We start from the raw sequence: 22931 nt of genomic DNA, 5'->3' as shown, positions 1-22931 counted from the left end.
TGGTTTTATTATCTAAAAAAAACTCCACTAGACTGTTAACAAGACTATGTTATATTAGCTTTTGAATGCACCGGTCTTTATTGGGGGGGGTTTATGGCATTTAGCCTAATTATATCCCTCACAATGTTTCATTCTGATTTCACTCATTCAACAAGAAGAAACATAGACAAACAACTTACTCATACAACAAGGTTCTATTTTGTTTCAGTGAACAATATGTTGTTCACTTATGTTGACCAATGTGAGGAAATTTGATCCATATTATGTTGTGTTCACTAAACAAATCTTTTTTCAGTATACTTTTAACAGCTTTTGTTCATCTAAGTAAAGTGTAAGAAAAAGTATGACATGCAGAGATTCCACATCACTGTTCACAGACTCTTGGAGGGTATGTTAGTTATACTGATAGCATCCACACAAAACCCACAAAGGTGCAATTATTATTGGTACGCTGATAGAAGGAAGCGTCATGATTTTAGCTTTTGAACTTTTCTCATCATAAAATTCCTCAAGAAGTGACTGCTCTTGTTTTCCATGTCAGATTTTTTTAAGCCCTGGTAAGATTAAAAACAAGACATTGAGACAATGATTTTACAATAAAATGTGAGAGAAACTTCACAATCAATTCAGCTCAAGAATCAAAAGATAAATGGGTAAAAACAAAACATGATACATTATGCATCAAAGTATTCCTTTGTAACAAAACAACCTCTTTAAAATGCCAGAACTATGGAGTCAGGTTCAAGCTTTTTACACCTACGCTTCAATCTCATTAGGTGGACGTCTGAAAAACCAATTTGACACTGGCTATAGATAGATTATATCTCAGATAACTTAGATACCAATATTCAATGATCAGAATGATTGCTGCTTTGCATCTGAGAGCGTTGTGAAACAGCGCACTCTAATGACTAATCCCTCTGATTCTGAAATGCGTCATAAGATGGGCTGTAGCAACACAGCCTCACTTCAGTCGGCGTAATGTTGGAAAATGTTGCCTTTTCACAGCAAAGGCAAAAAAATGGCAATATAGGAATTTCACGACTCAAAAAAGAGTTACTTGCTGGTGTTTGCTTTGAAAAATTCTGACATGAATATGGTTCACATTATGTGAAAATAAAAAGGAGTTAAGAGGTAGATGGTTCCTGGCATTTATTCACTGACTGTCATGCAAAAGACTCAAGTTTGAGCCCCATTAGAACCAATACTTTTTTAAGTTCTTTTACTTTTCAACTTCACCGTATCTTACAAATGATTAGGTTTAAATCAAGATGTACATGAATGGCTTTCACTAAATATCCCTTGAACACTGCCCTTTTTTGCTGTAGATAAACACAGTAAGTTCACTTTCACTTTGGAGTCAAACAAAGCTGGCTGCAGACTCAAGACTGTACCATCTCAGTGGAAGAGAACTCAATCAATTTCCGTAAATAAAAAGGATGAAAATAATCCATCAAACATTCTATTTAGTGCATATCAACATCAGTTATAAAGTGTGATACATGGCATGTTCTTCTTGAAATGACAACCAGACTTCAAGAGGCAGTACATACCTATAAACAAACTTCTGCACGACTCTGCAGAAGACAGTGGTTGGTACTCACTGCCCATTTTCTCACTCTTCGTCGAGAGAGAACTTCCTCTGCCCCCTTCGGAATACTTTCAGATACAAGTAGTTCCCTCCACTTCCTGTCAACATGCCTTTCTTTCCTCTTGCTGCAGATACACAAAGTTCTAGGGATGGATGAATGAATGTGTTAAAAGAGAATTTTATAGCTGCATAACTGCTCTTCTACTGCACTCACTGTCAGCTGACAGTTCTGTTTTCGTTAGTACGGAAGTTGTGAAAGAGAGCAGCCAATCACAGCTGCGCAGCCAGGCACGTCAGGACAGGAAGCCACATAAGAGGGGAAAACAAAAAACAAAAAAAAGGAAAAAACGCAGTCAACTTGGTGCAGTCTCTGTCTAAAAACAGATGTTGAGGGCAGTACACAGATGATTCTAACACACTACACAGGTAGATTGTTTTTGGTTGTTTAAAGCAAAAAAGTTTGGAAATGTTTCATAATGACACTTGAGAATGTAGTTTAAGAATATGCTGTCCTCTAAACAATGCTGTGTTGCAACGATCCACACATATGGTCACTGATGGGAAATGATTAACAGATTCTGGAATTTCCCAGCACATCTTATAACATTTTGTAAGAGGGCGTCATTGGAAAGTTCTTTGATGGAAAGCAACAGTTTGGAGTAGTTGTTTGTTCCCTCAGCTATTTTTCTGAACTTGAGCTATGGCAGGGAAATGGTAAATGGTTCACATTTATATCACACCATTTAACCATATCTATGTTTGACAAAGTTCTCTACAATGTATTTCTCAGTCATCAATTCACGCAAACACTTGTTCTATATATTTACCCTCCATTCATGCTGCACTTTTTCTCCTCTGTCACACACTGATGAGTGTATTGAGAGATCATTTTTTCACATTGACAAACTAATTCTTGCTTTCATGTGCAGTCAAAAGCTTGTTAGCAGGTTTAAGTGGACAGCAAGCAGGAAAATAAAGTCAGGATCAGATTTTGATTGGTTGTGAGTGGAAGATGCATTCCCATTCACATGCTTTGAGATGTATTTTGCGATGCCATTTTATGAATGTAACAAAACTGTGGAAACTTGAGCACAATCACAGACATCACTGTTGTTAATGTAACCTCAGTGCTACACACACACAAAAAAAATTTCATTTGGTAAGGTATTAACAGATTAACAGATTAAAAAGATGAACAAATTTGTGATTTCTAAAATTACCATGAGTTTCAAGCAGGCGACCAATCAATTTTACGTGTGTAAGCCTATAGCAGAGCATTAGCTTACAGAGTCTTTAGCTGACTAAAGACTCTGTTTTTAGCTGATAATGCATAATTAGAGGTGTATAATTTTCATACCAAGACCATTAGTGTTTATATTACTTGTATTTTGCAGGATTTCTTAGTTTCAGATGATCTCTCAGTTTACTCCATTAATATAGAACTCTGAGGACTCACAGACCTTTTATAACAAGGCCCTAAGCTGCAAAAAATAAATAAAAGAAACCTTGGAGACGTTGTGAGGATGGGTTTGGTTCACACTCTGGCTAATTAAATGGCACGTCTCCTTCTATTCATGAAGAACACTTATTAAAACAAGCATTCACATCCAATCCACTAGATAAATTACTTTATACCAAGTGCCATGAAGCCCATTAAATTGCTTCTTTAGAGATGGATCTGGTCCAAACATACAATCAAAGGATTTGACTGGGATTATCTCAGATTAGAAAAAGTCAGGGACAAATGAGGAGATGACAGGATATCATGCATTGAAAGGATAAATTAGCAGTCACATACCAGACCAAATTTGCAATGAATGTTTGGGAATAAAGGAAGGGGAAAAGTGTTGAGTGTTAAAAAGCTAGGAACGGCATTTCAGTATTTAGTAAGCTTGAAGTTTTATGGCCAATATAAACCAGAGTAAAAGCTTTTCCATCAAAAACTTCTTGCCATGTAAATAAAGTTAGCATCGTGGGAAAAAACAGTCAGCAAAGATGGAAAAAGGTACGCAAAGTAATTTGTGACAAATCAACACTATACGGGACATGATTCCTCAAGATGGCACAACATTTATTAAATAAAGTTATCGCATCACACAGAAATGTTGAAATATCAAAATATACATCTACACTATCATGCTAAAAATGCTTATTAAAGGCTCTTTTGTGTTGTCTCATCAGCTGTTACTCATTTAGAACCAAATACAGTATCTCAGTGCACTAAAACGAAATCTGTCATTTTTTTGGGTCTGGTAATAAAATAATAAACCAAACTTTATTTAAAAAAGCAAGTAAGAATTTAGATTCTAATTTGAAAATCAATTGTTAAAGAGCCCTGCTTTCACTTGCTTTGCACAGTGGATATTTCAGTTCAGCGCTAATTTGAATATTTCAAAGTAAAATAAAGCAGGCCTAGTGCTGATAAAACACTTTTCGGGGGGATAAATAATGTAGGCAGTGGTTAATGTTAGCATATGCTGCTTTGCATATTTTAAAGGCAATAAGAACCTCAGTTCTATCGCATTAAACCTAGGCTTTCGCTTTCTCCCAGACAGCAGTAAAAAGGTATTCTGGAGGGTTTTCACATGAAAGAAATTTGACCTGTGAACTCTACATAATCTTCTCCGTCTGATACTCACTTGTCAGATTCAATTCCCTTTGTGCCACGACTAGTTGGCATGGACAGTGGGAAGTAATACTATACCTGCACCGCCTGTTAAAAGTTGAAAAGCTCAGTTCTTCTTCTTTAATGATGAATGAAATTACTTAAAGGTTGTCTTTGTAAAGGATTTCTTGAGTTTTTCCACAGTAGACTGTAAATGCCAATGTTCCCTCTCAGTAGCTCAGAAAAAGAAAATATAGGTTGATTAGTGCTGCAGATACAGATGTTAAACTTAAATCTAAATTCTGCCCTCTTTTGTAGAATGAAATGAAATGGTACCACTGTTGTTACCACCTTAGAATAGGTAGATAAACTGAGTCTATACTCCAGGCCTCTGGTTGAATGATTTCTTTGGCAGTAGCTTGCTACTATGCCGCTTATTAAAAGGCCACATGGCTTTGGTCCAGTTCGGTTCTATTCACTAGATTTATATGGCACCAATTCACAACAAAAATCATCTCAAGGCACTTTAAAGAGAGAGTATATACATTACGGTTGTCAAATAATGATTTAAAGAGCAACTTGCAGTTTGTCTTGTTCACCACGTATGCACATATTATTTGATACAAATGTGTGTTTTTTAAAGTTACCAATAACTCTAATATATGTCATGTGACAAAAAGGCCAGAAATTTGGTAGAAAATGTAGGGATCCTAAGCAGTGATCTTAAAAAGAATCCTTTTCTTTCCACTTTTGTGTCATTTTACCAAACGTGCAAGGGCTCCACTCAAACGGTCTGTACAGTAAAGGAGACAATTCTGCTTTCCTCGATGCCACCCCAAGTTGTTACTTCTTAGGTGTACAAAGTTCTGGTACTAAAACATGCTTAATTGTTATTAGACCTATTTTTTTCAGAAACCTATTTCATGCTACATGTTACACTTTAAGTGATTGGGGTGCTAACCTACAAGTTTGACTACAACTTTAAGCTGCTGTCCTTCACATTTTGTTTTAGATATGTATACTGTATATATACATAAGTTTCTTCTTCTTCACAATCTTTTTTCCAGTAAAAATCAGTTCCTGTGCAGTGAAGTTAACACAAAGAGTGAGCCCACCAACTGAAAAAGCTTCCACTTTGGCAAATGCACACTTCCATTCTGCAGAGAACCCATACTCTCTTTTTCTTTTTTTTGGGGGGGGGGGGTTAGATATATCCCCTGTGCTCCATTTAGTCCTTGCAGTGATGAAGCAGGGAGTCAGGGACTCAGACCCTAAAGAAGTCCCTTGGTAAGGATCTTGCAGTCAAAATGCAGCTATTTTCAGGTCCTCTTAATGTTGTGTTTGTCCCAATATAAATACAGAGTTTAGGTAACATTAGGTGTAGCATTTCTATATGTACTGTAAACCATTATGTCAACGTTACATGAGGCTTAAATAATATATTTTGAACGTGATCACACTGAAGGAAAAAAAGACATTTTTCAGAAACAATGTGAGTTGATCTTTATTTAAATCAATACACTGAGTAACGCAAGCAGTTCTAAAATCACAGATGGGACTTAACAGCTGCTAACAAACATTACCCAACCCAAGCTGATTAATAGCTTGTGTGCCCTGAAACTGCTGTCATATTACTATTTTCAGTGCACGCCTACACAGATATTACGTCAACAAAATTAATACAATGACATTTCATCAAGAACTGTGGATTTAGGTGCCGTCACAACAGAAGAGAAATAAAATATAAGATTCCTCTTCATGGAGGGTACAGTTTTGACCAGGTACCTCTGAAAGACTAAATCAGCACGGATGATGTGTGTCAAATGAATTTTAATTTGCAGTTTGATTTTGAATAAGCCTGCTGACACTATCACCCCGACCACACAGTCATACGCCGCACCTCTAAATGCAGTACTGAATGCCTTTGATCATTCCACTTGATCAGAGCTTTAAGTTGTCAGCTGGCTCTTGCCAGCTTTCTCTCTGTCTTCCAATTTCACTGCCCTGATTTGCAGCAGAAGCTGACAATTTGAGTGTGAGTGAGGGTGTTTGGCAGACACATAACTCCATATCTCACACCTTTAAATAAACAATAAATCGCTGGAGTGATTTTTGTTCTTCTCTCATTCTCCTCTATTAATGAGGCTTAACAAGCACTGCAGGGAACACATTCTGATATTTTGTATTACTCACAGAAGCTTTGCTTGCAACTGAAAAATAAATATCTATATTTATCGGCACACAGTGCTAAAGCAAAGCGATGTTCAAAAAGGTAACAGTTTAAATATTCAGACTTGACCGTGTACAGCTTCAGGAGGCATGGCATTTTCACACCATTAGAGAAAAAACTAGCATAATTATGAAAATGAGATAAGGGAGAATCAAAATGACCTGACTGAAAAAAAAGGAAAAAGTCCTCCAGTGCAGAACTTAGTTTGATTGATTCAGAGCAGATGAGCCCAGGGCTCCTCTGTTGGCAGCCCAGGGTTCATGCTGTAATGATAGCTTCATAATTAAGATTAAAGACCACAGAGTCCAGACAAGACACACAAGTGGTGTTGGGGGCTTCTCCGGAGATACTGGGAATAATTGGAGAGAAGTGTCTACAACTCCTATCTCCCTTAAGAGCAGCAGAATGTGGGTATTCCTAAATGCAAACACTGTGTGTGTGTGTGTGTGTGTGGAATGAGGGTGACATATCATCAGTGAACTCTTTCAGACTGTGTGACAACTCTCAATCTCTGTGCTACTTTTAGATCTAAAAGGGTTGAGCTTGATTTTTTTGTGTAACTCTCTGTGAGTCATTAAAAAAAAAAAACTGAAGCAGAGGCATGTGTTAAACAGCAGATTATGTGTTATTATCATGATTCACTCTTTACATGGGGCAGATTGGAAAGCCATCTGGGCAGCCGTTATGATTGAGACTTCTGTTACTAATGAGTTGGACAGCATGAAATGAACAGCCACATTCTCAACAGATTTCTTCTTTTATATTTGAGGAGGTTGTGCTGCTTCCTGTTTGGATTTTAAAACAGGAAATAAAGTGAGTACAGCAAAACTCACCATGTGGAAATTCTTAGTTGTACAACATTTCGGGTCATCCGTGTGCTTCTCAGCATTTTGCTGCAGCTTGTCAAGGTTTGTGTTCAAAGTAGCCATCATTTCTCACCTTCGCTGACATCTCCTATCTGATGAGGGTGAAGTCAAGTCGCTTAGATGACTAATAATCATATCAAAGGTGCCATGTCATGCAGCAGATTTAAATAAGAGGGTTTGGAGGAGCATTTGCATGCATCTGTATGCCTGGGCTAAGAGGCTAATGTCATAAAGTACAGCGCAGACATGATTTAATGTAATCTGTCATGTCATATGCTAATCTTCAGTCCTCTCAGTAAGACACAGCATGGTAGCACGGGGATTTTCAGGGAGCACTGCAGTAAGTGAGAGACGCCTGGGACAGCCCTCAACTTGTGTTTGGGCTAAACTTAACCAGTCGATTTAGTCAAGGACGTGCAGTTTTTGTTCACTTGTAGTTTTGTGGGTATTTACTGGAGTTTCAGGTTAAAGCCTTTTTAGCACCCCAATCTTAAAACCTGCTAAGGAGTAGAGAGGGTCACCTGCTGTCAGTGAGAGCAAAAAGAAATGTCGGTCATGAAAAACTGCATTTTGTAATGTAACATTCATCCACTTTAAAAAATATATAGAGAAAAAAATCTGGAAAATGATCTAAGTCAATATGATATGACAATATATCATTACTAAGATAAAAATTAATTATGGACTTTGTCTGTTATGCTCTCATGGAAGATGAAAATCCCCAAAATTTTTAGTGGAATTAGAAGACAATGATTATCGAGCTAAATAAAACTAGAGAATAACATGAGAGTTAGATTAAAACATATTATCTTGCACGTTCAATGCCACTGCATGATTTTGCAGTTCTGCTTATTGGTGCAGCTGTACAGATGTTAGCACCAACAGTTACGCCTTAGCCTAAACTGCAAAATCTCTACTTTGGACCACTTTATCCTCCAGAACTTTTAATTCTTTTTGTGGAAATGTTTTATCTTTTTAAAATGGGTATTTATGTATGTTTGCTTCTTTACTCCCAAACTACAAACTACAACTTGAAATGATGTTCCTTTGTCAAGTTGAAGACCTGAATGACTAACTGGTGTGAGTCATTGTGTGAGGAAATTTTGTGGAAATATGCATATGATCTACAGAGAGGATTTTCTTTTTACAACTATTACCACAATTTTATGACAGAGATCGTTACTCACTGCAAACTAAATTGAATTTTGCAGCTCAAATTCACACTGTACAGATGGAAAGGAAATAATCTCTGCATAGTGATCAGATTAAACCCATCCAATTGTCATGTTTATTTGTACAGTAATAAACATGAAGTCTTATACATTGTGCATCTCTTAAACTAGAAATTATATGGTTCGAGCTTAAGATCTTGTGTTCTAACTGCAGTTATATAAGAAATATGAGTATCTGTATGATTTTTACCGTGAAATGCCACAGAATTGTCACTTTTGGTTTCAGATGATCACATGAAACTCTTTAACAATAATCTTTTAGATACTTTCTCATTTTCATTGACCCACAGTACACATGGTGAAAGAAAGAGGAGCTATATTTGGTCACAAGTGTCACAAGTACCAAAGAATGAAACATAAATTGATTCCAGCAAAATGTCAGAAAATGCAAGAGCCACTTTGGAGGTCTGACAAGATACAATCGCAGACCAGCCAACACACCCCCAATGCACACAAACATTAAACTGCATAAACCTACATAAGAGCGAGCCTTCTGTTACTTTAAAGTTTAAGTAGTTAAATGTGAAACATTTCATCATAAACTTCTAAAGTGACTAAAATAAAACTTTTTTTCATAAATGCAGTGGATGCTGATATACTGTGTACTTTCTCATCTAATGATATTTCCAATTATTCATGGCCTGAAGACAGCCTGATAAATTGCCTATGGTAATTAAAATGATTAAGTGAGAAGTGCAAAATGGTAATTTATCCTTGCATGACAGAGTTAAGTAAACCTGGTTATAAAAGCAGCCTAATTAGCTGTCGTAAAGAAGAGCAGAGTGGTAAACCAGTGAGCAGGTTGTTAAGGAGAATTTAGTGTTTCATTTCTTACTTTCCAGATGGACCCTAGCATATTTTGTTCCTTTATTGACCAAAGGATTTGACATGTTACCTTTGTCTTATATTTATTTATGTCTTTGCTCTGAGCCTTACCCATTCCTATTTTATCTCTGTTTTATTTTCAGATTAAACATAGAAGTGCCTGCTGTAATAAAAACAAATAAGTCTACAAATAAATCTTGTACAGAGTTAAGAAAATGTCTCAAGGTGCATTTTGACCAACAGTACCCAGAACTTACATGGGCTTCGCCATTTTTTTTCCCCAGGAGCTAAATGATTGTTTCAGCCCATGGCCTGTTGCATTTCCCAGGTCTAAGGTTCAGGGTAAATTATTGCAAACCAAATCTGCTGAAGTGTATTGCTCTACCTCGTCTGTGTTTGTCCCCACACTGCCGCACTAAAGCCCACACTAAAACAGGGAAGTTCAGTTGTATCAACTCAAAATCTCTTTTTATTTGTGCCTTCGGGAATAAATGGGCACCTGGAGGTTCACATTTTCTTCATGTAAATCACAGCTTTATCACAACTGTGGCTGCCTCTGTTGTCTGCTGTAGCAAGGACAATGCACCGCTTGATCAGAGCGGCCTGCAAACAAGGAAATGTGCTTCAGCTGTATCAAATAAAAATCGATTCATGTTACGAATTTTAGGACTGAAAGCTCCACCACAAGGGTTCAGGTTAGTCTCCATGGTACCAACTCTCAGCCAGAGTTGAAATTTCCCCCCAAGAATTCTGTGTACCCCTGGGTTCCTGCAGTCAAAACAGAGGGTGTCAAAAAACAGAATCCCCAGAAAGACCCTAGTTACTGGTAAAGGTTCCTGTGGTAGAAGTGAAGAGAGGTATTCTCTCGGTCTAAGAACAGTCAACACTGCAACATTACAATGACTGAATGTAAAACTTCCTGGTTGAAATGCGACTAATAACTTCACAAAATGTCTGACTTGAACCTTTTGTGAATGCACTGATGGCTGTTGCCCCTTAATGATAAAGAAAGGGAATGACAATAGAAGCAAAAGAAAAAAAACGTTGTCCACATATAATGTGACACATTTTGGCTTTCTAAATTGTAACAGTAGCTCAATAATGTCCAAAAAAAACACACACAAGCCTTTTAGATTGTGTTATAGGCAAAAAAGTAGGCAGAGTAACTGTAAGCTATGTGGACCTAAGTCAGCTTGCAAACTTTAGCAATTTACCTCTGTATCAAAACCCTTCAGATATTTCTTTAACTCTCACCCAAAAATATTTAGTGTATGTAGATATCCACTTCATTTGTTTATAATGCATATTTCGGTTTAATTTTCTGGTCACGACTCTTGATTTTTATCCTGTACTTGTGTTGGCCATAACCTGATTTCAGTTTGTTAAACCCTTAATCTTAACTCTCATGATTTGGTGTTGGTTTAAAGCAGGGATCTCCAATTAAAAATTAAATGGACCTCTTTTAAGATTGCAATTCTGCACAAACCAGCTAATGCGACATAGATCTGAATCGGGTGTGTTGAAGCAGAGAAGCATCTAAAACCTGCAGGACAGCGGCCCTCGAGGGCCGGAGTTTGAGATCCCTGGTTTTAAAGGGAACCCTGACTGTGAGGACTAATAGGCATGAATATGCTTTAATGTTTTCCTTACACTAGAATCTGTGGTTAAAAAAAATCATAAAGAATTGTTATTTCTTTAAAAATCGGAATTTATAACTCATACTCTCACATATGGACACAGCCATTGTTTTACTAGCGCAATGCATGCTGGGTTGATGACGTAAATTCGTTGCTTTGTGCCCTGAGCCGAGCCGCTTTAGCTGTCTACTCACTGCAAGGATGTCAACAACCTGCTACTGCAGATGTAGCCTCTGATGGCGAACCATCGGCCACGAGGAAGCTGAAGACGAGTCACCCGATCAGTCAACACAGCAGTCCGTAAGTCTTCAGTATTCTCCTCGCTTACATCTCTCTCAGGTTCAAATTGAAAAGGTTGCTCAGATGACATGGTTTTGCACATAGACATATATACGTGTGTGTGTGTGTGTGTGTGTGTGTGTGTCAAGGATGCAGATTGAATACTGACAGGTTTCAATGTATCTGCATATGTGTATGTAAGTCTGTCTGAAAGAGTTACAGAGAAAGGGAGGTGTTAAAAGGGCATGGAGGCTGGCGGTGACAAGAGGTTTGAATATAACCAGGGTCATAATGCTCACAGCTGTTTGAGGCATAGCTGGCACTTATTACTCAGAACATTGGGCAGAGGCAGGGGCTCGGACTCTTGGACAAGCTGGGAACAGTCCAGTGACAGGGTCTCCTGTGCCTTCTTTGAGGTCTAAGACGTCCTGGTAATTTAAGATTAAGATCAAATTTATTGGTCATGCATACACACGAAATTTGTCCTCCGCTTTTAACCCATCCAGGTTGGCACCTGTTGACACACACATGCACATGCACAGGGTCACACACTCAGAGACAGATGCCAACCTGGAGCGGTGGGCAGCCATTAAGCACCTGAGGAGCATGGGGGTACGGTGCCTTGCTCAAGGGCACCTTGGCTGTGACAAGGAGGTGGACTGACATCCCTCCAGCTATCAGTTCCACCAATCATTTTTGAGTGGCGAGAGTGGGAATCGAACCTGCCAACCTTCTGGTTATTGGACGACCGAGCTCAGTAACCTGGTGTAATACAAAAAACATCACTGATTCCTTCACATTCAGAAAGGGAAAAAACATTTTCAGCATAGTGTGGCATTGAATCAGATAGATCGATAGATAGATAGATAGATAGATACTTTATTGATCCCTAAGGAAATTCAAGCATCCAGTAGCAGACATAAAAATATAAAAATGTTTATACAATAATAAAACACTTTTAAAACAATCTAAGAATTTAAAAAACTGTTTAAGAATATAAAATATAAAAATATAAAGTGACCAGTGAAGTGACACGAAAGTGAAATATAAAGTGATCAGTGAAATACAGAAGTGTCATCACTGAGAGCTGTTGTGCAGCCTGATGGCCAGAGGAACAAAAGAGTTTTTCAGTCTGTTGGTGGAGCAGGATTGAGACAGCAGTCTGCCACTGAATACACTCCTCTGCCTGATGAAGGTGTTGTGCAGAGGGTGGTGGGCGTTGTCCAGTATGGACAGCAGTTTGTCCAGGGTCCTTCTCTCTGCCACTGTCACCAGAGAGTCCAGCTCTGTGCCCACCACTGAGCCAGCTCTCCTCACCAGTCTGTCCAGTCGGGCAGAGTCCCTTTCTTGCTGCTACCTCCCCAGCAAACCACAGCGTAGAAGAGGACACTGGCCACCACAGATTGGTAGAACAGCTGGAGCAGTTTTTTGCAGATGTTGAAGGACCCCAGCCTTCTCAGGAAGTACAGACGGCTCTGTCCTTTCCTCTGTACAGAGTCTATGTTTGCTGACCAGTCCAACCTGTCATCCACCTGCAGCTCCAGATATTTGTATGTCCTGACCACCTCCACATCGACCCACTCGATGGACATAGGTTGGAGCTGTGGTTTCTTCCTTCTGAAGTCCTCCACCATCTCCTTGGTCTTGGAGGTGTTCAGCTGTAGGCGGTTGGACTTGCACCACCCCACAAAGTCCTCCACCAGGCTCCTGTACTCCCCCTCCCGTCCATCCTTGATACAGCCAACTATCGCAGTGTCATCTGAATATTTCCGCATGTGGCAGAGCCCAGAGTTGTACTGGAAGTCAGATGTGTACAAGGTGATGAGGACGGGAGAGAGCACAGTCCCCTGTGGTGCTCCGGTGCTGCTAACCACAGTGTCCGACGTGCAGTTCTTCAGTCTGACGTACTGCGGTCTCTCTGTGAGGTAGCCTGTGATCCATCTCACCAGGTGTGAGTCCACCCTCATCTCTGTCAGCTTGTCTCTCAGCAGTTTATAGCTTAAGGGAAATCAGCTTTTCAGGCCGGCTGTCACACTTAGAGAATGGAGGACGCAGATGCAGGAGATGTAATTCCAATGCTTTTATTCGGAGGGCAGCAGAATCAACAAGTTCCTCGTTAGAGAAGCTAAACAGGCTATGAAATATTATTCTGATAATATACTTTTCCAAAATGGAAAAGTATATCTATAAAATTTATCAAACTCAAAATCACTCCTCTAACGGAGGAAAAAACAAAAGACTATAAAACTTTAAATTTAACTAAGGATCACTCCTACTGCGGAGGAAAAAACAAAAAGCCTATAAACAAAACTAACACTGTAACTCTTACAGGTTCTAATTAATCAAAACTTACTATGAGAAACAAAAAACACTCTTACGAGGATAAATACAACTTGGTAACTTGGACACAGGGCTTGGTTAACGGGCTTGGCAATAAGGCGAGGATGATGCACTTCACATGGACAGATACAACACACTGGCACAAGACAGGGGGAGACGCAGACTCTTAAGCACACGGGTAATGGGAAACAGGTGGAATCATTCATACCACAATCAGACTGGAGCACGAGAGGAAGAGCAAGTGACCTGGAACGAGAGGGAAGTTAACCTTTCAAAATAAAACAGGAAATGACGAAACAATACATGAAACGAGACAAAAACCCAACTTAACCTCACCGCGGTGTGACACCGGCTGATTTCGGCTCTGGCAGGAGTGAAGTGCACTGTGTGTAAACGCTCTGCATACTGTCAGATCGATGAGTATGCCGTTTTCAAGTAGTAGGCGGTTTCGAACACAGCCAGTGGCTTGCGCTTGCCGAAATCAGCCGGCCTGAAAAGCTGATTTCCCTTAAGCTATAGGCTAAACTCTGTAAATATATAACTTTAGCAACATTTGAAACATTTTCAGGCAAGAAAGTAGTCGTTTAGACCCCCAAGGTGTTGAAAATCTGACAAAATACCGGCTATTTACAAGAAGAAGAAGAAGCATGAATCCAGTCGAAGAGATCTATGGAAGAGAGACTTGCTGAAGAGGTCCTGGCGGTGAATTTCCTTTCATCGTAGTAGGCTTGTCATTGAAAAAACCCGCTACTCCACCTACTGTCCTGGCGGTGAATCGCCACGCAGCACACGCAAGCGCCGGCAAAGCTAAATGAAGTATAAACGTCTCGAGCCATTAACTTACGCGCAAGACGCAAGCGCAAGGGCAGTTAAAAGAAGTATAACTCAGCCTTAAGCCCTGTGTAGCAGATAGGGGATGGCATCCTCCACGCCCACCTTCTGCTGGTATCCAAACTGCAGTGGATCCTGTGCGTGGTGGACCTGGGGTCTGAGGAGGTGGAGCAGCAGCCGTTCGAAGGTCTTCATGATGTGCGATGTTAGTGCAACTGGTCTGAAGTCACCCGGCTCCCTGGGATGTTTCGTCTTGGGAACAGGGATGAGACATGAAGTCTTCCAGAGCACGGGGACCCTCCCCAGATGAAGGCTCAGGTTGAACACATGCTGAAGCGGCTCCCCCAGTTCAGCAGAACAGGCCTTGAGCATCCTTGGACACACTTTGTCCGGGCCCGCTGCTGTCCCTGGGCGCAGCTTCCTCAGCTCTCTGCTCACCTGCTCCTTGGTGATAGTGAAGGGGAGGGGGGTTGAAATGTCCGTGGGTGTGGCGGGTTGGGGTGTTCTGCCGTCTGAGGTATTGATGGTCGTGATGGGGGTGTGAAAGGTGTGAAGTGGGCAGTCACTGGCTGTGGGAGCTGGAGAATCAAACCTGTTAAAAAACAGGTTTAGCTGATTTGCTCTCCCAGCATCCCCCTCTTCTGTGCTGCTGCCCTTCTTCTTGCAGCCTGTGATGGTTTTCATGCCATCCCAGACCTCCCTCATGTTGTTCCGCTGCAGCTTCTGTTCCACCTTCCTTCTGTATTCCTCCTTTGCCTCTCTCAGCCGGACCTTGAGTTCCCCCTGTACGCGCTTCAGCTCGTCTCTGTCACCATCCTTGAATGCCCTTCTTCCTGTTAAGGATGTCCTTGACATCACTGTCAAGGACAAGGATCCAGGGCTTGTTGTTCGGGAAGCAGCGTACAGTTTTAACCCTCTAAACCCCATAGCGGCCGTTGCCGGCCGTTCTTTAAGGCTCTAGCATGGTTGCCGCGTCTGCTCGCGCGAGCGGTGTTGATGACGTCACGAGTTCGTGCCCGCCATAGGACCCTATATAGTGGCGCAAGTCGTTGCGCGCCAGTAGTTGCAATTTTCTCCGTCACAGAGGTGGCGCTGCTACGTTAAGGTTACCGCTACTCTACAACCACGAAAGTGGAGAAGAAAACAATGCCGCTGTCAAGAGCAGGAATACTGTAATTAATGATACTGCTGCAGTTTTCGGATCATTTTAATTTTTTAATTCAGTTAAAAGAGGTGAAGGTTTGAAGCCCCCGGCATCAACAGAGTCTCTGCCCTCTTCTTTGCCTTCACGTATCTGTCCCGTAGCTTCTTCCACACATTCTTACAGACCTCTCCCTCTTTCCCCAAAGTTCTGCCCATCTCTGTGCACCAGTTTTGGGAGTTTACGTGCTCCCTGTGCTGTTTCACTGCAGTTTCATACAGCTGTCTGTACAAACGCACCTCCTCACTGAGCCTGGTCTCACATCGGTCCATCCGGTTCGTTGTGCTCGGCGCCGCCAAGTTACAAAAATCGACTGGTGCACGACAACGCGCTGCGCCGTCTTTTCAAGGGAAGCGCCAGGCCTGAAACGTCACTTTGACGTCACGGTCCACCACCGCCGTGACAGACGCGGCAACCATGCTACCGCCTTTATTCTCCCATAGCGGCCGCTGCCGGCCGGCATGAAAATACACGTCTTACTACGGGAAAATGATGTTGTTGAACTGTAACTACACACTTCACTAGTTCACAACAGCTTAATGAACAGATTGTTGTATTAAAATATATATGTTTGTATTCACTTATTTCGAGATACTGTCATGTTTTTGAGGGATGTCTCTTGGCCACAGTTGAGACTGATATGAGAGCGGAGGTTCTGCGTTTGGGCGCAGCTTCACTAGCCGGCTAATTGTGCTATCTACTGTAGTTATGTTTGATATTGGTTCGCAGTGTGCCAAGTATTACTTTGTAGCTACCAGCTTCGTTCATTATTACTCGATTACCTCAGCCACTCAATTCAAGAAAATCAAGATCAAGAAAATGACAGCTCCAAAAAGACCGCGGATGTTTACCTGGTAATTTGCACCGGTTCGCAATTGTCCGACTCGGATTTCAGTGATACTAACTTAAGTTGTTAATGTGATTTAGATAGATATACAACCTAAATTTGAGACGTAGTGGCCAACCTTGTCACCTACAGCCGTTTTGATTAGCCATGCTAACTCCAGCTGATTTATCGTTAGTTATTGGCGAGCTTGCCGGTCAGTGTCCTTCAACAGAGCATACTACAGACTACACCTAAACTAATAGATAATAAAGCAAAGATGATGATGATCATTACCTTATCTGTTGGTTACCATTGAATATCCCAAAATAGTAGTAATAGCAGTAGTAATTTCCAAATCCAAGTCCTTCCTCATTTAGCGATGTAATCCAGTGACAGTGCTAGCAAGAGCAACTCGAAACGCTGAACTCCGGAGAGGAAATGTCGAACAAAATTGTAGATTTTTTTTAAAGTCTAACTCCTTGTTTGCTACTGGTAATCTAACTACCTGCCTGGTATAAGTAGCCTACACATATTTCCCGGTTTATGTAAGGCGCCTATCAACAAACATTTCAAGTGATGTTGTGCCTGATTATAATGCGAGAATTTCAAACCAGACCTGTCACCATCATTCGTCCACCGAGTGATAGCCCCAGCATTTAGGTTGCCAGAGTTAGACTATGATCAACTCGAATTTATAAATGTAATTGTGCAAACGTATTTGAAATACTTAATACATTTTGTGGAAAATTGTTTGTGGTAGTCTTGTCATGGTACTGTAGTGAAGTTCTGAAGTGGGCCCAAACTTTTTTTCTCTGAGGAAGGTTACCAAACAGCTGCCCCTATTTCTCTGCATTATAGCCTATCGTCTATAATAATAATAACAATAATAACTTAGTTTTATATAGCGCTTTTCAAGATACCCAAGGTTGCTTTACATGACATGTAGGCATGTCTGTAAATGTGTATGTGTGTGTGTGTGTGTATAGCAGGGGGTGAGGGGGGAAATTGTCCGCATCGCTGTGATTGAATGACTGATGGCACAAGTCAAAGTGTCTAACCTCTGTAGGCCTATCATATGCCGTGGGTTGCAAACTGAACAAATTTGAATCCAAAACAAACACCTCAATCACCTGAGATGTTGATACATTGTGCAAAATAATACTTAAATATGCCTACAGTACTATAACTATCCATTTCAAGTTAAAAAGAGGAGTGAATATTTGTTCAGTCTCAAAATATCCTTTTTGATACAGTTCAATGGTCGTCTATGGAATACATGAATGAATAATTCCTAATGGATCACATATCATTTGAAAGAGCCATTTTCAATCTTTAAATAGAAAGAAACTTACAATGAACACTTGTCATTAGTTTTCAAGTTATTCTTGGTTATTTGAAATGTTTCTCAAATTGCCCATTTCTTTTGGAATTCTCAGGAATCTGGAGCACTGTTGTAAAATTCGGGGTCTAGAGGGTTAATGGGAACCATTATCATGGTAGAATCATGGTATCCTTACAGCATAGTGATACACCTACCCTGTGGAGATGAGCTGGGAAACAGAAGACTGAAGGACAGTGTTGGGGGTAACGGCGTTTAAGTATAACAGCGTTACTAACGGCGTTATTTTTCCAGCAACGGAGTAATCTAATTAATTACTTTTCCCATCGTTACAACGCCGCTATCGTTACTGAGAATATAAAGTGGCGCGTTACTACAATTTGGTTGTAGGCTTTCGGCCACACATCAGCTGCATGCTGCCTGGAGAGAGCAGGGGTGGGGATGATGACACCGTTGCAAATGCGATGATGATTGGCTGTGTGGGCGGATGCCCTGCTCACGCTGCCTCACTGCATGCGCTGACGACTACGACTAAACACACACGAGACAGCGACAATGGCGACGAGCCAGGGAAGTTCAAAGGTAGCGTTCTCTAACTGGAAGTACCGGCACTCACTGCACGAAAAGAGGGATTTGTGTCACTGTGGACGGCAGTGAACATCCGCGAATTTGTCTAATTTTCGGACGCACCTGGGCGCTTGCAGGCAGACAAACTTTAAGTTTGTTGAGCGAGAAAATCGTCGGAAACGAACACGACTCGCGGTGGGCTCTCACAGCGGGGTGCTAATCGCTGAGCCATTAGCACCCCGCTGTGAGAGTGCCTGGACCTCTCACTGGCCTCGCTTGTATTGGACGAAAAAGGCACGTGATTACATGAAAAAGCTCCTGTAAAGCTGACCGCCCATTGGCCAATAAGGTTAATATATGCATACTTTATATGGGCATATCACTCAGCAATTATGATTAATAATTGTGATTATGATTACTAATATTCCTGGGATGTTCGTGTACTTCATATATTCACGTCATTCTTATAAGCTGCACTATGACTAGGCTAATGCAGGCATGAATGACGTGAATCTATTGAGGAAATGAAAAAGGAAACTTTTTTTTTTAAAGCGCTTTTATTGCCACACAACACAATGTACATAGCTTACATTGTAATAAGAACCATATTGATAATAAAGAATTGAAAACTATAGGCTATACACACACTGCTGTAGCCTACAATATACACAATAAGCCTAAACGCCGCCGTTTGGAATCCGCATTCTTCGCATTCCTCCGGTCCCTGCAGGGTCTGCGGGAGTTGTCAGACGTCCTCATCCTGGATCAGAAGCTGGCGTCTGGGAGCTGTTGGAATAACCAATAAATAACCAAAACATAGTCTATCCATGCACAGCATATTGACAACTTGTCTATAAAGTAACAAAAGTCATATTGACAGCGTATATGTTCTTACTCTCTTTCACTCTTCTGTGGTGAGACTGTGAGTATTTCGGGTTGGCTTCAAGACGCGCCTGTCGCACAGCACACAGGTCCGTCACGCAGCTAAAAAACAAACAAACAAGAGGAATGAATAAAATGACCAGTTCTTAAAAGTATCAGTGCCAGAGCCGTGGTAAAAGTCAGCGCCGCTCACCCTCGATAGTGTCCCCGTCTGCCTCTCTGAAGTTCGGACTGTTTGACACCGCCTCCTTCAAGCGACTCGTTACATCCATATTGTGAGGTGACAGTAGCCTGTAAAAACAATAGGCCTATGGTTAATAAAAAAAAAAACCTGCATTAACGTAACGTAACATCGGGTCCAACTCAACTAGATATTGGGAGAACATTCACTTATTCTTACCCTTGACCTGGATTATAATGCCACGGTGAGTTATGCAGGCGGCGAACTGCTTCCTATAAATTGAAAACACGAAATTCATTTTTTTAAATAAAGCAACTCACACTGGTTTTCACGTGATGGACACAATTAAGTTGAGTTTAGCCTAAAGCCACAGTCAATAACCTACTCTTACCGCGATTTTCGGATTCTGTATCCGCCTTCTCTTGGGGGTGCGCTCTTCAACTTCTCTGGAATGTAACTTCAGTCCGCTCTCGACGGCCATCTTGCCTCCAACCTAGCGAATCTCTGGTCGATTCCCTCCAGAACCCTCTCCACGACCGTATCCACAGTGCTGGCCACCATACGAGACATTCCGGTCATAGCATTCAACAGGACTTTCATTTTATCTGCCTGTAAGCAAGTGAGTAAGTAAGTTTAATATACAGCACATTTAAAATCAGCGAGAACTGTCCCAAGTGCTGTACAGTGTCAACAAGACTAAAATTAAACAATCAAATGGTCATGTGCAAGTAGAAAAAAACACACAAACCTGTAGACCCGCAGAGAGTTGCTGGGGAGTTGAAAGCAAGTCGTCTTCCAGCCATTGTATTCCGCAAACCAGGGCAGTTTTCACAGCACGGGACCTCAGCGATTTCTGTCTGCCTTTCTGCCGCCAGATCTGCTCCTTAAACTTTTTGTTTACACTGCACGACACAATGTTTCTCATACGTGATTGAACGAGAGCTTATGCGAGCCGTTAAGCTCCACCAATCATATGCGTATACGTCATTACACGGAATACTCGCGAGACAACCTCCCGTCCTTTTGCTATTTAATGTTGTCTGACCACAGCTGGCAATTTGCACTGTTTTGACACAAAAATGGACTCTGCAAGGACAAAGAAAAGACCTCGGCGATATTGTGACCATTGTGACACCGAATTAAGCCATACACAATAAAACACTGAGCGCACTACTGCACATTATGTATACAGGCCAGATTTCTATATTTTTATTTCTATATTTCTATTTTATTTAAGAAACCTTTTAGAATATTGCTGTTGCATGCTTATTTTATCTTTATCTTATCTTTATTATTATACATTTGGACATCCAGTGCGGGCAACAAAGAAAAGAATTTCATTGTTCAGGGAAACACGTTTCTAACTGCACATATGACAATAAACCTTTGAATCCTTGAATCCTTGAATTTTGCCCACAAAAAGCGGTATTACAAAAGAGGTGTTTGGGAGAAAAAAAAACAGATATGCATCACCTGTCACCAGCAGACAGCGTGCACCTCTTCTTTTTCAAGACAACACAGGAACAAACTTGGCTGGAGTTGGAGGTGATAGTGATGAACGTGTAGAAACAGGCCTGCCCACCCCCACCTCACCTCACCCCACCCCACCCCACTTGAAAATGACTGTGGCAGCTCCTGACCTGATCACTGGCATTTACATATTAAAGGCTCTCCTAAGTAGGGGAGGGGAGGGGGGCATGGGGGAGCAGTTGCCAGGTCAATTTGCGACAACTTGGGCCAAGTTTTCACTTTTACCACCGCAAATGCAGGGGCTTAACGTATGCGGACATGTAAGGGGCCACATACATCCACAAATCCCTCTTTTCATGCAGTGACTACTTCTCACCCGTGGAGATAAAAGGCAAGAATGTGTACGTAACATGCACGCTATGCCCAGGGAAAATTTTTTTATCCACGTCTGCCTCAAGTAACTCAAATCTAATGAAGCACCTTACATCAACCCATGCGAATATGAAGCACTTGTTGCTTCTGCAGCTTCTAACCCAACCCCAAGCCCAAATGCAGCTAGCATGAGCCCCAGCGAAGGAGACGGAGCCACCCGAAAACAAACTGAAAACCCTTCCCTTCTGACAGCTGTTTCCCATTGCTTTCTCAGCTCTTTATCTTTGGGAAACCTACATAGTATGAGAAGTTAGCAAAGCAGCTAACAACAATCAGAGTAGTTACTTTGGGTCAATTTAGTTAAATAGGAAGTCTTCTAGGTTGTTTGGAGGCTGGTGTTACCGAGGGCATTCACAGTATTAGCCACAAAGTCAGCAACTTCTGTTCGTAAAATGACGTTATGATGGCCAAATACAATCAAAAGTCATTTTTAATTCTTACCTGTAAAAGGTAATGCCATGACATCTGGCTTATACTGTAAACCGGTTGGTACACTTCCATGCAGCACATGAATGAGGCACCTTCTCCGATCGATCCACTTTGTCACATGCAAAATGGCGGTGACGTCGACGTGAGATTCAGCGCTCAATGCAGCGTCTACGTATTTATATCTATGGTTTTGCTCCGTAGGGTAAAATGAACGGGCCTGAGCCCGGTGCAACGCTGTGACGTCACTACCCAGACAGGATTACGAGTCGTAAACCACAATGGCGGCCTACGAGTGAAAATATTTTTTCCAATTTTATACAAACTAAGATATTTTGAGAGATTTGAATATCGTTTTTATATAGCTAGTACAAACATTAATTATATAAGACAATAACGTCTTGGTAGCCAGGGTTCCTTTTAACACATTGACTCCCAAGTCACGTAAAACTACGTTTTTACTGCCCATGCGTTGGCTCCCACATGGTAAAAATACGTTTTTACGTTTTTTTATGGATTCTGAATCTATACATTCTAATGCACATTCTGTGTGATTTTTGTAATTATGTGATGAACAGAACTGACATAGATGGCAGTCAAAAACTGGTGTCATCATTTGGACATTTTGATCATTACGCCAATGGCTTTGCGTAAACTCAAGAACAATTTTGATAACGCTGCATTGATTGTTGTGCATTTCCGCATTTTGTCCAATCGCACGTGTCGGTTTCCAGAGGGTGACGGTAAAGTAACATAAACAAACAACAAGAAGGAGAAGAAGACACGCGACAAGTCTAAGGAGGCGGTCTTATGAACAGGTTAGCTTTGCAACATGCGACACGACGCAAATCCTCTGACCCGGATATGTAAGTATCTAAAGTGCGACAGGCTGAAAGAGCGCACGTTTCACAAAAGCCCCGATATCTCAGTTTGTTGTTGATTTTGGTGGATACCCGCCTTGGTTTAGCTAAGGATAGCTCGCTAATGGCGGCACCTAGAGACACGCAGTCTTGACCCACAAAGAGTTTAAAGTCTCAGCTTTCAAACGAGCCAGAACATGTTTCAGTGGCCCTATCACATAATATGCTGTGACTGTACAAAAAACGTCAAAAAAATGGTTTAGAACGCTGGGATTCTACGACATAATTCTGTAAAAACCGCCTGTATTCAA

The 22931-nt window shown here is 41.1% G+C and overlaps 1 protein-coding gene across 1 annotated transcript in view; it reads right to left on the bottom strand.

Moving 5' to 3' along the window:
• Positions 1-1846, bottom strand: part of LOC142400202 (uncharacterized) — a 106710-nt gene extending 104864 nt beyond the window's left edge. Inside the window, exon 1 of the mRNA XM_075484921.1 lies at positions 1554-1846. Coding sequence (XP_075341036.1) covers positions 1554-1611 — 58 coding nt within the window. The 5' untranslated portion in view covers positions 1612-1846. The remainder of the gene's footprint in view (positions 1-1553) is intronic.
• Positions 1847-22931: the final 21085 nt, after the last annotated feature.

This window comes from Odontesthes bonariensis, chromosome 15 (genome assembly GCF_027942865.1).
Source record: "Odontesthes bonariensis isolate fOdoBon6 chromosome 15, fOdoBon6.hap1, whole genome shotgun sequence".
NCBI classification, from domain to species: Eukaryota; Metazoa; Chordata; class Actinopteri; order Atheriniformes; family Atherinopsidae; genus Odontesthes; species Odontesthes bonariensis.
This window is presented reverse-complemented; position numbering and strand designations above follow the sequence as displayed.